At 26.8% G+C, this 13,670-nt stretch overlaps 1 protein-coding gene across 1 annotated transcript in view; it reads right to left on the bottom strand.

Moving 5' to 3' along the window:
• Positions 1-13,670, bottom strand: part of LOC112600192 (receptor-type tyrosine-protein phosphatase kappa) — a 138,685-nt gene that overhangs the window by 16,564 nt on the left and 108,451 nt on the right. Inside the window, 1 exon segment of the mRNA XM_025347362.1 lies at positions 9,282-9,358. Within this exon segment, the coding sequence (XP_025203147.1) occupies positions 9,282-9,358 (77 nt within the window).

Here is a 13,670-nt window from a genome sequence, read left to right on the forward strand (position 1 = left end):
AAATGTGCGCAAACTAAGGCAGTCCGATTTGGGTTGCATAAATTATATCGTTATAGGTACCTGCGAATATATTATACGGTTATATAACAGAACGACTATTAAACGAGCACGAAAAGTTTAGCAAACGAACGGCACGGCGGTGGTTATTCTAATCAGAAAACAACTGAAATAATTCCAGTAATTCTACCCTGCAGATTAACCGCGTGCGGTATCCAAGTTTACACGAATATTCTTATATAGCTTTGTGGAACGTGGTCGTATGGTTCGAATAGTTATAAAAATGGGCTTGAAAAATTAGTTCGGGAAAACAAACCGCGTCGTCAACTACGCGCGGGCGCGGGATAGGTTGACAAAAAATAGCGGTTTACATTTGACACGAACATTTTGATATGATTATGGTAGGACAGAAGTGTTAATATTATATATATAGGTAAGTAAATGATTTATTCAATACACGTGGTTTTTTTTTTTTAAATTCGTTGAGTATTGTTTTTTTTTTTTTTTGTATTTCCTACATAGGAGCTATAAAACACATCGACAACAAAGATTTGATGTATAATATTCCTGCTGCACAAAACGGCATGATATATTAAATTGTTAATTAATATAATGGGGTGCAGGGTAGGTACTATACGTAGCTGATATAGTTAATGAATTTCGTAACTCGATTGAATCTTATGTGTATGATTCTATGTAATAATATTATTAATTGGGTATTAAAAATAAAATATTACATAAGTTTAATTGTGGTTCCTATATATATGTAATATTATATAATCCATTTGGTATTTATGATTAACGAAATGAAACCCAGCAAACTACTTAGACATATACTATACTAGCTGATCCCGCACGACGTTGCCCGTGACAAATTAAATACCAGCGGATTTACCTCTTCTTAAACTCCGTTAAATGTAAGCCGTACCGATCTTTAACACAATTATATTTGGGTTGTTTTGACCAAGTATAAAATACAGGTCTGAAATTGCATCCTATCATAATAGCTGTTTCATTTTATGTAACCAATAGCAACCAACCCTTGTGCGAGCCACTGAGCCTCTTTTAAAAAAAAAAAATTGCTTTGAAGTAAACATCCTAGAGAATAGATTTAGTTATACACCGAATTTTAGTACCTTGAATGTAATAAATTTATAGATGTGACTTGTGGATATTATGCTCGCACGTATTCTCTCTCTCACACACACACACACACACATAAATATTCAATTTTATTGATATAAATTATTACATAAATTAATATTTAATATAATATACTTCTGACTTCTGTCATTTACTACCTACTCAACATAGTTATTTCAGCTAATGAATGCGTTGTTTAATCGTTATAGTTTTACATTCGTCTAAATGTGAATTTAAAGTTGAATGAAGCTATTGAAACTTAAGAAGTTTAGAAGTATCTACAACATAATTCTGACGAATTTTCGTTGGTTAATTTAACCCATATGAGCGGTAATTCCTTTTTAAAGGTAGGTCTGGACTAATCATACTCACAGGTATATAATGGGCACTTATTGGAAGTTTGGGAGATGTGACGGCAAATTTTTAAGATATTTTTATTGAGAAGGTATAAAAATTTAATAAGAAAATGAGAAAAAAATAAAAATAAATAATAATGATGTTTGTACAATTATTATGCGACCTATTGATTTTTAAACGAGAGTATAATTACTCTTATACCAGTTATACCAAATACGGCCTTTATATGGATTCAACTATTTAACATAACGTATCCATTATTAAAAAAAAAAAACATACATGTTGAATTTAATATGCCTATCGAAAAAAATATTATTTGAAGAATTTCAATTATAAAAATCAAATTTTGGACAAGTTGCTTATTAATTACAAGTGTATGAACTTAAGTTGAATGGAGTAGTAGATCAAATGTTTGCGGGTAATCTCTGTACCAATTCACGTTAGTCATTTATACTTCAAATACTTATAACTTATGGATTCATATTTTTAGAAAAATATTATTTTTAATAATTTAAAATAATGTAAATATATTTTTCTAACAACAATTGTTTTTTTGAAATAACGAGTGTCTTATGCTAAACTGATTATTCAGTAATTCAGTATAGGTATGTAGGTAATTGCATATTGGACGTATGTTTTTTACGTTGGTTCTAGGCAGTGTGTCTTAAGTGCCTAATGGTCTGTCTAATCCATTTATGATTTTAGATGCTATTTAACAGTATAGGTTAAAATATAACAAGTAATGAATTATTTTATAAGCAAAGTACAAGTGTGCAATATTTTATTTTGTAATTGAATTTTTAAAATGTAATACCTAAACTGTAAATAATTCGTTGTTGTTTGTATTTGCTCCAAGTACATACTTAAAACTAATGTACATTGTACATAATTTATATATTAAATTAAATACAAAAGTATAATAAAATAGCTTTTTTTATTATTAAGATTTTGAAAATCCACAAATTTTTTTTTTTTTTTTGGGGAAAACTGACAGATATTCATTAAAAACGATGTATTTACTGTACATAAAATATATATAATATTATATGGTTGTATTTTTAACGCCCATTGCACATAATAAAATACGTTTGATTTGTTTACGAACCGTACTCAGATTAATAATTTACAAAATTTGTATTGAAATAGGTTTAAAGTCTTAGTTTCGTAGTTATCTGAATTCATACACACAACCGTTTGTTAAATTTCAATTTAATAAGTTATTTTAACCACGATGATAATATTATATAGTTGCATGGGTGATATTATTATTTATTAGGTATATTAAACTAAATCTTATAATTAATTAAATTTATAAATAGAAACTCTCTTTAAAAAGCTGTAGTTTTAATTAATTTAAAATAAATGATTATGTGGGGCTGTGTGAATGTAATATGAAATCAATTTCCTCTCGATCTCGCGGTTATATAGAAAAAAAATAAAGGTTAATTCTGCATGATAATATTAGGTAAAAAAATATTTCTTAATAATTGCAATATTATGTGTTTAATAATAAAATAGTGTGCACACTGAAATATTTAAATCACAGAACTTTCGATTGTTGAAATGTTGTCCTCTTTTCATAGGGAAGTTCAATTTGTAGTGAGAAATTATATAACATGAAATACATTCCGTATTTTAATTAATAACTACATTAACTAAATATTATATTTTATGTAAGTATGATGTATATATATTTTTTTATACTCTGATGAATATGATGAATATCACGCGGAAGCATAATGTGGGTAGTTACGTGGACCTCGGAAATATTGTGACCTCGTCATTCGACCGTATTTCAAAGATGACTAGTGCGGTGGCGCGACGGACATTGCGATTTAGGCTAATTGGTTACGTGTAGTCCTCCCGACTACACGGACGTGTCCAGGTATCTACCCAAAGAAGTCCACCTGCCACCCACGCTCATTATTTGGTCGTGAAAATACGGTGTGTACCCATTTGTATAATGTTCTGACCTATGTGTCATTCGGAATGTGGTGCGTGAACCGTTTTGCGAAATTATCATAGTAATTTTACCATCCCGGTCGATCAGTGTCGTCGTCGTCGTCATAATATATTATAAGGTGGCTGGAATCGTTGAAAATTTCATTTGAGAAGGTAGTTTTAGGTTAGAGTACCGCCGTTTGTATCACAGATCAATCATGTATCACACCCCTCACGTCGTCTCACGTGATTATCTTTTTGATGTAACCAATTGTTAAATAAAGTTGAAAAATATTACTTCTGCATACTGTCGGTGATATGCATAATCAATTCGATACTACATATTACATACCATAGAGTTATACTTGATTGCATGAAATGCTGAAATCGTACAAAGAAGTAATGGCTACTCATTTATAATGAAAAATAATACGGACATTCATTGGGAACGCCACAGCAGTAAATGATAAAACGGGCCATTCAATGAGATAAGGGTAGAATTAGGATTTTCAAATAATACTTGAGCGATTTAACATAATGGACCGGATGGTTACGTTTTTATTTTGTTTACCAAAAATGGAAAATACATCGTTACGAAATCGCTACGGGAGCAGCAGTAGATATACTTTCATAGTCACATGCATACATTTCTTAACTAGTATAGAAATCGAAAAATTATATCATTTTAAAGTACGAATGGTGTTGAATTTTTAATTTTATTCAGATGTGAGAAAAGGAAAATATTTTAAGCTTTTTCATAGAAAAATTTCATTCAAAAACGTGTAAAAAATATACGTAGTACGTTGACAATTTTTGATTTAAAATAAAGGCGGTTTGAGGAGAATTTAATATACGAGTGCTCTTTACCCTATGAAAAAAAACCCACTCCGTATTCATGACTCTATAATATAATGGCATGTTAAGTAAATAGATAATAATAATATTTATGTGTTGGCGTGACTTTCTATAACAATATATAGTATTTTGTTACGTACCGTAGTCGTTTTTTATTTTGTTTATTTTCGTTAACGCGTACACATACAAATAGCGAAAAATACAAATCAACATTTTAAGCATCAATGCACGCCCACCCAAAGTATTTCTACATTATAAAGCACTTTAGATTTTAGTCGAAACGATGGTACGGAAGAGAGGAAAGACAATATGAAGAGGAAATGACGGTATCCGCGATCTGCAACAATTTACTTAAAAGGCAAAAGTGAATTAATTTGAAAGAATAGGAAAATGATCAATAACGTTTAATTCTCTTTTTACATTCGATATAGTAAATTTTTACCTCGAGATTCTTATTTATTGGTATTTTTTTTTTCATTCCACGCTGCATTCGAAACAAAAATAAACAATTATATTGATTTTGAGTTGGAAATAAACTTTAATTTACAGTGCGTTATATATACGCAGAATGTTTATTTTAGGAGAGCCAATTTATTTAGAATCTGTTTATTTCGAGTGCAGAAAATATCGAAGATTTAAAATTTAAACATTAAATCATTATTAATTAACGGACTACAATCCATAGAATATAATTTAAATTGTTTTTATTATTTATATTGCAATGCAATTATGATTATTATCATTCAAATATTAAAAGTTTATTCATTCAAAAACTTTTGAAATAATTTAAACTTTAACAAATTATAAGTAATTTCATCCCAGATAAAAAAATAGTTAAGATCATCATTTATACGTTTACAATGTGTCACTGTGTAATATTGTTCAGTTCATAATTTTTGTTACAGAACATATTTTTTTTATTCATTTTCGCACAATAGGTACAATTTATTTTTGCATTCAACTATTTTATTTTTGTTTTTCATACCAATAACACGATTTTATGAATTAAGTTATTTTTTATTTTTTAACCAAGTTTATCAAAATAAATTAAACTTTTTTAGTTTGTGTTTTGTGTATGCAAACTTTTCGTGGTCTGGCTCTTCGTAGGAATAAATAATAAAACGACTAAAACACGAAGTGAACTATTCTAAAACTTTATCTAATATAACTTATGATATATACGTACGAGTTTTTGTACAATTAAAAAAAAAAAAAAAAAAATCATTGTATGAATATACAGCGTGTCCACTAAAAGTTTACGTAACTCGCTCAGATACACTCGGTATAATCGTATACCTAGTTAATTACAAAAATAATTTTTGAAATTTATTGAACTTTTATATTTTATCTGCACTCGTGAATTTAAGTACATGATATAGTTGTAGTTATAATATATTATATAACTTTAAAGAAAGAACTTCTTAAACATTATTTAAACAAACTCTAATTAATTATGGTTAACGTTGAATAAATAGCATTCCTAAAGAGTTAAAAATGAAGTATTATTAATTTTTATAGATTGTGGAAAAAGAGTAGAAAATATGATGACGACCTTTTATTTTTTACTAAACTTAGGTGTGCTTTTTTGTTGGTTAAACATTTTCGTTGTAAATATTATGGGCTATTTCAGCGTAGGTATTTTATCAAAATTGTTACTATATTTAAATTGTTTAAGTTAAAATTAAAACCCAGCGTACGATTTAAAATCATTAAAACATAAATTAATGAGAGTAACGTTGATATTTTATGTAGTAGATACTTTTAAAATTAATGTTACAGCATTTTTCGGTTGTTAATTAAAAAAAAAAATCTGCTCAGTTTTAAAAATAAGTTGTTGTATAGTTTTGATGAAAGCAGAAAATATAAAAATAAACTATTTGGTACTGAAATTGTAGATTAAACATTAATTATAAATAAAATATGATAGATACAATATTTCAATCACCGCACCCCATTTATATACCTATTAATAATTAATATAAGTTACAAAATTTATGATGATTAAAGTATAAATGATATTAATAATAAAAATGATTTATGTATATTGTTATTATAATGCATTGTAATAATTATTTAAATTTTGTTCGAAAATGTTGTACTTAATATTTCTGAATAATTGAAATTGTTTATTTTTTTTTCAAAAATTTCCCTTTCAATATTTTTGCGTAATTTATACGAGTAATAAAAAGAGAATAGAATATTTAATGTATGACATAAAAGAAAACCTATTAACAATAATTATTTTCTATACGATAATCGATAATATTAATAATTATTTCACTGCAGCTACATTATAAAACGCGTTTCATTATATTGTTTAAGTATTAATCAAATCTTATCTTCAATTCTTTGGATTATTTTAGATAATGTTTTTACAACTTATAAGTCATAAATATACAAATTGTATGGTATTAATGGTAAAAAGTGATTAAATAAAACTGAAACTGGTTCATAATAATAAGGCATTCTCAATTACAAAAAAATCAAAAACGCAAAGTTGTGAAATTTGACTTATTATTTTTTGATTTTACACCGGAAAATATTATAATATACTCTTCTCCATCATTGTTTCCGCTGCATTATGGAGGCCGGATGTAGATCGGAATCATCCAGGTACGAATATTTTTTCCGTTTGGCAAACGCCCTTAACCTAAACTATAAGGTAAACGGTGAAAAATCTGAACTACCGCACGTCAAATACGCCTATTCAGGCGAGTCCGACAAGCAACCCTCCTGTTTCCGTCGAAACATCGATCGTCGTCTGATTGTTTTCCAGGCGTGAGATCGAAAATAAAAATACTGCGTCTTCAATAAGTACAATAAAATTGTTATTTTCTTTCCGTTTAATAAACAATTTCACATCCTCACATGGCATTTGACAAATGCAGTGTTATTAAATATTTTTAAGCGGAAGTATGAACTCTATACTTTTGTATAGTGTAATATATGTCTTATCTTATGTATATAATACATATATCACGTCCTCAATGTAATATTTCTTTGACGAGCGACAAGTTTACGCTTTAATACGCACGTCATGACATATACTTTTACGTATTATAGGTACACATACATATTAATATTATACAGTGTAATATTTATTGAGCGTGCTCAGTGTTCAATACAATTTTATCATTAAGTTTTGATTTTTGGAATTCGCACGCCAATGTATACAGTCTGTATTTTTTAAATACTCAAATTAATTATCCTGTTTAATGTCAAGTGTCTTGTAACCATATATTATATAAATATATTTTTTTCAAACAAAATCACCGATTTGACACTGTGAGTGAGGTCTTATAAACAAATGATTTTTTTTTGAAAATGTCAATGAATCTAAATATAGAATTAAAAATTAAAAACAGTAAATTTAGAGTTATTAACAGGTTGTACAATAAATACGAGAAGGATGGAGGTATGGTATAAGTATGGTTGAGAATTACTGATTTTCGCCAAAAGTACCTACTTTTCCTTTTTTCACTAAATGTAAAAACTTGATATAGGATAGTATCGCTGGCGTAAAAAACCAGATGGACTTGTCAGTCCCCGTAACACATCGGAAGTATTGAACTATAATATTGTATGGTTTTATCTATTTGAAGATTGGACAAATTATTCATTAGATAAATACTAGATAAAGAAAATGAGAACATTTAAATATAAAAATTATATTAACGATTAATAAAATACTGCGAGTTATATAAATGTTGAATCTAAGTATTTGAAAATATAACCATAATAATTTTGTATCTCAGTATTGAGTATTAGAATTTAAAAAATATCAAGTTTGGACACAGCATGACACAATAAAAAAAATATTATTGTTAATCCAAAAACTATATGTCAAGATAAAATGTACGTAAGAAGTGACAAAATTTGTAATTAACTTCTCAGTCAGTATATGTATCAGGCCAATAAAAATTATTTTGTAGTAGAAACAATTATTATGTTAAAGCTATAATTACGTATAAGAAATAAAATAGAAACGTTAAGGGGTGATGATAGCGTGGTGACTGGCGATTGTGCGACGCTATCTCTAAAAACAGTTGATTCGACACAGTGATTTTATACTATTTTTAATCGTGTGTGATTATTAAGTTTACATAGGTGTGTCGGAAGTGTATATACGATTATACTCATTTGAAAATTTCAAAAAAATCAAAAATAAATAAAAGCATTACTAAACGATTTAATAAGGACCAACTTATTTGATGAATCATTCTGTTTATAATAAATGAAATTGTATGCGGTTTATATAGGTAATACGCGTAATGCTGCTACTGAATCATATACGATTTTATGCGTTATAGACGTTATAGTGTGGCTATAAAACCATTTGGGACGTCCTTTTAATATTTCATAATTAAAAATCGAGGCATGTACAGTTTACCTTTGCTTGTAGAGTAAAGTTAATCATTAATAATTTTTGATGATAAAAACAAAATATAGCGAGTTTGGCGAAAAATTCGAAACGTTTCGTTTGTATATTACACATGGTACGTAATATTATTCTTATTAAATATATGAATAAGCGCTTATTTGAATTTCACCATCGAAAAGTTACCAATGAAAGCGGTTCTTTTTTTATTTATTTGCGTTTTTAATTAAAACAATCGTAATTCGAAAAAAATTATAATCCGAACAAGCAACACAAATTAATTAAATTGGCCGAATAACAACGCGCAGCGATATATAACACGATGTACACCAATTTTTTCGTGTGGAGACAAATTTTTAGGGATTTAATTTTCAATGCCATCGTTATAAAACGGTAAGTGTATAAGTATACCAATACAACCGTAATTTAATACATATGAATTACACCATGGTAGTGTTTATAAATAATAAATATAAACGCTCCAAAAATTACAAATATTATTTAAACAATTAAAATGTTTCGTTACACTAAAATTTACTTATCTTCATATTAAATTATGTTATATTAAATTGTATATAATAATAATAATCAACGGTTGTTCATTACTCACGTCCACGTATGACGCGTTGATGTAATCCGAATCCGGTACGTTTGGTAATTGGTCCAAAACCACTCGATTGTAATCGTCTGCAATGTGAAAATTTGGTTCAATTAGCTAAAATATTTATGAAAGAAACTCAGTCATTTATATATCAATATATAGATAGGTACATATATGTATATTCATATAATTATACTGAATATACTTAAAAATAGGTTGGAAATTTTGTTGTGTATACTAAGATATGTGATGCGGACATTTGTAATAACGTTATACCATTACACTTTGGCATTCATACCTAATATTATAATTGTTATGGAGCTTGAAAATAACACTTTAAGTAATTAAATGTTAAAAAACATTTTTTTTTTTTTTTTTTTTTAATAAAAACGATAGCCTAAAAATTAAAGTTGCAGCGAATAATTCTTAAAATAACACCTACAATGCATGAAGTTATATTTTCAAAGTGAATACAATAATTAAATCAAAACTGATCGAAATCTAACTAATGATTTAAAAGTTAATACCTTTCAAAATTGCATCAGAATGGTAGGATTAGATTGGATAGTGTAAATATTAGGAGTTAAGACTTAATAAAAAGTCATAATAAAACAAATGATTACAATTATTCGTCCATTGAAAATGTTTATTTGTATATTATTTATATAATATTTATTTAATTATTAATTAAAAATAAAAGGTGTGAATCAGACGTAGTATTCAATTAAATATTATAATTATTTCCTTTTTATTTATATTATACGATAAATATTAAAATTTTAATCTCCTTAACAATATATAAAAAAAAAATAATAAGCATATAAGCATGTGGTTACTATTTATAATTATACATATTTTCTATTGAAAAATATAGATGTGTAGTGCATTATTGCAATTTAAAAAAAAGTTAAATTTGAGTACTTATAGTATTTAAACTATGCATAGATATAGTCTCAGGTGTTTTTGTTTGAAATTGAAATGTACATAAATCATATTTTGATAGTTTATAACAAAAAATTTTATTTAGTTCATTGAAATAAATTGATACTTGGTTGGCTACGTATTATGCTCTATGTATTTGTATTTATAAATATTTATTACATTGTATTCAACGTAATGATCGAAAATTTTATAAATCTATAATCCAACTGTCGAAATCAATGATTTTGAAACCAGTAATATGATATTAAGAGTTTTATGCGAGTATAATATAAATTCATATCAATCATAAATAATTTTAAATATTGTTTGTAGGTATAGAAGGTATCTGTTTAATGAATTTATGAAGCAAAGTGATTTTACAGCCGAGGACTTTGGTTTTAACGAAGGCTTCGATTGCAGTTCCAACGTATCAGAACTATAATCAAATGTAGTTGTCAGCAATATAACGATCTATTATAACGTTGTGTATTTGGGTGAAAATATTGTTTAATATTACACGTTCGTAACATGAAAATAAAATCACATTGATTGAATAACTGTTATAATCGGACGAAAGGCGATTTTAATTGACAATCAAAATGTTTTATAGACATATAGGAAATTATTAATATATATATATAACTACTACACACCGCCACTGCAAGAGTGATGTCTATTCAACGAACAGCGCAAAATATCTGTAATGGGCCCTCAATTTTCAGAATTTAATAGGAAATATGACGTTTCGTTTCACGAAACATAGTGCACTATTATACAACTTCTTTATTCGATACTTAAAACGAGTATCTCCTCCCTCTTACTGTTATTAAAATGAATTCTAAGGGTGCAGAATATTGATATGTTATTATGATGATGTAACCTGTATTAAAATCGAGATTCAAACGAGTGGCTTTTGATTTATTCCTAACTCTATAAGGATAATTATTGGTTTAAAAGATATAAGGTCTTATTCCTTCTCAAGTAGTGTACAATGTCTAATAGTATTTGAAAATATGTCCCTAATGAGTAACAGTTATATTATAATATAATATGCATATAAAAAGTTCCCGAAAATCTGAATTTTAATAAATGCACGATCAACTGCTGAAACGGCGGTGAGTAATGAGCATGCTTGACGGATTTGTTCCTTGTAAATATTATTATGCGATACGAGACAAATTATTATTATTGCGTCTTGTTTCGCGTTACGATAGGGTATCGCAAACAATACTGGTGCTCGTTTCTAAGTAACTGCAGTACCTAGTATTTATAATATACTGCACTTTCAAACACACAAACACATATACATACATAAATACGCATGTTCATATTATTCATACAATTTATTAAAATATAACCGTATACTGTTTACTGAATGACGATAAAATAAATATATTCGAACGAGTAGCCTTTTATAAAGGACTTCGCTTCGCGGAAGCTAATGTGTAGAGGGACGACGAAAATCGCTGCGATAGTGTATTTATTACTGCAGTTTATAATATATTGTCAATTATTTACGGTGAATGATTGTAAAATAATATCATATTATCGTTGTTGATCATTGGCCATTATTGACGGAAGATCGTATCGCGACACTATGTTGACTAAACATAATCATATCTCGCTGTACTAATATCTATAAATATATGTCTACGGAGTTATCCATTTATCGATCTACAAACTTGATATTTTATCGTTATTCCTAAAATAATTTATTATTTTACGTAATTTTAAGTCATAGCAAAACAATATTTTTTTTTATTTTTTTTTTTTATCGTACCAATCATTTTTTAATTTTATGAATGACTAGTAACATACATTTTTAATTTCATATTTCAAAGCCGAATGTTTATTCAGAGTGTTTCAAATGATAAAAATCACATTTCGGACAAGTAGTATATCAGTTATAAACATTTTAAGTTTATATGAATGGATTAGTGGATCAACATTTGTGGGGTATTTGGACAAGTATTCCTATACCACTACGTTTTACTCATGAATACATTTAATGTATATAACTCATAAACTATACTCGTCCAAAATACAAATGTTATGTATTTAAATATTATTACAAATATTCTGCTTTAGAATATTTTATTTTAATAATTTAAAAATATATTTTTTTAGTAAAAGGGTTTGATTTTTAAGGATTAAATGAAAAAACATTATTTTTTAAAACGTTAATAGTTTTTGAAATAATGAGTGCCTTACGTTAAATGGATCACTCAATGTATATTTTAATTAATATTATATTAGTAGTTTACACAAACTGACGGCTAAAGTGACGTGAAATGATATTGTTTTTCTTGTGTAAAATCCAAACAAAAATAACAGTAATATTGTACCCCAAATATTTTTGAATTGAAAACTCTGTTATAAAGTAACACAATTCGTTTAATAATTACAGTATTAATTATAATATTTATTATACCGCCTGCATAGTAATGCATAACAGACTTATTTAAATACGGGCACCTACTACCTATGTTAAATCGGTCACATTATATTGAATGTCAATTTAAAATACATCGAATAAACTAATAATAATATTTTGTAGTTGACATTAAATTATTATAAACGAAACCGTAAAATATTGATTCAGAATATTAGATTATATTATTAAATTTATTTTTTAGTTGATTTTAAGACTTCAAGTTTTGAAACTTTCCAAAGTTACGCCTTTAAATATAATTAATATACATTTTATATATTATATCACGATATTCTAAAATCTGCTAAATGAATCAATATTTGATATTATATTATATCTATTCTGTAAATAATTACATATTTACAAAAAAAAAAATGACCTTAGTTATCTGAAAAATGAAATTGAAATTATCTGAAAAGTGTGAATTTATATTAAGCAATGTATATGATATATATAAATATTTAATATGTGTGTGTGTATATTTGTGAGTGTATGTGTGAGGATTAGATAGATTAGTAGATACACAAAAATCGATGAAAACACACTTTTTTTATTTTTATTGTAACCATATCATTTTTTTTTAACAAAAGTGATTGATGGTGACTTTTGGAAAAACGTTAAGCGGATTAACTCATTTATAGCGGAAGAACTGTTTTTTAAGTTTTAAAAAGTGGGTGTAATACTACGCCCACTACTGTTGTACACAAGTCATTTTTACTCATTATCTTTTTATATTTATTTTTTAATTCCTTGTTTCTTTAAAATACTTCGGATCAATACACATAATATAATATTAAAATGCTCTCCTTAAACTAAAAATGTATTTTATAAGATTCTTACTCAAGAACAATAATTTTTTATTCTCTACCATTTATATTAAATAAATTATTTATCATTTACCATTTTGTAAATCCAGGTTTTATTTTCAAAAATAATGAAATATTACGAATAAAAAAATTACCGGGAAAATCTGACAATTTAAAATAATAATAATAATAATTAATTAGAAATTAGATATTTAACTTGCATTTATAGTATTTAAGACA

The sequence above is a fragment of the Melanaphis sacchari genome, unplaced genomic scaffold, assembly GCF_002803265.2.
Source record: "Melanaphis sacchari strain LSU unplaced genomic scaffold, SCAv2.0 Contig61_pilon_pilon, whole genome shotgun sequence".
NCBI lineage: Eukaryota > Metazoa > Arthropoda > Insecta > Hemiptera > Aphididae > Melanaphis > Melanaphis sacchari.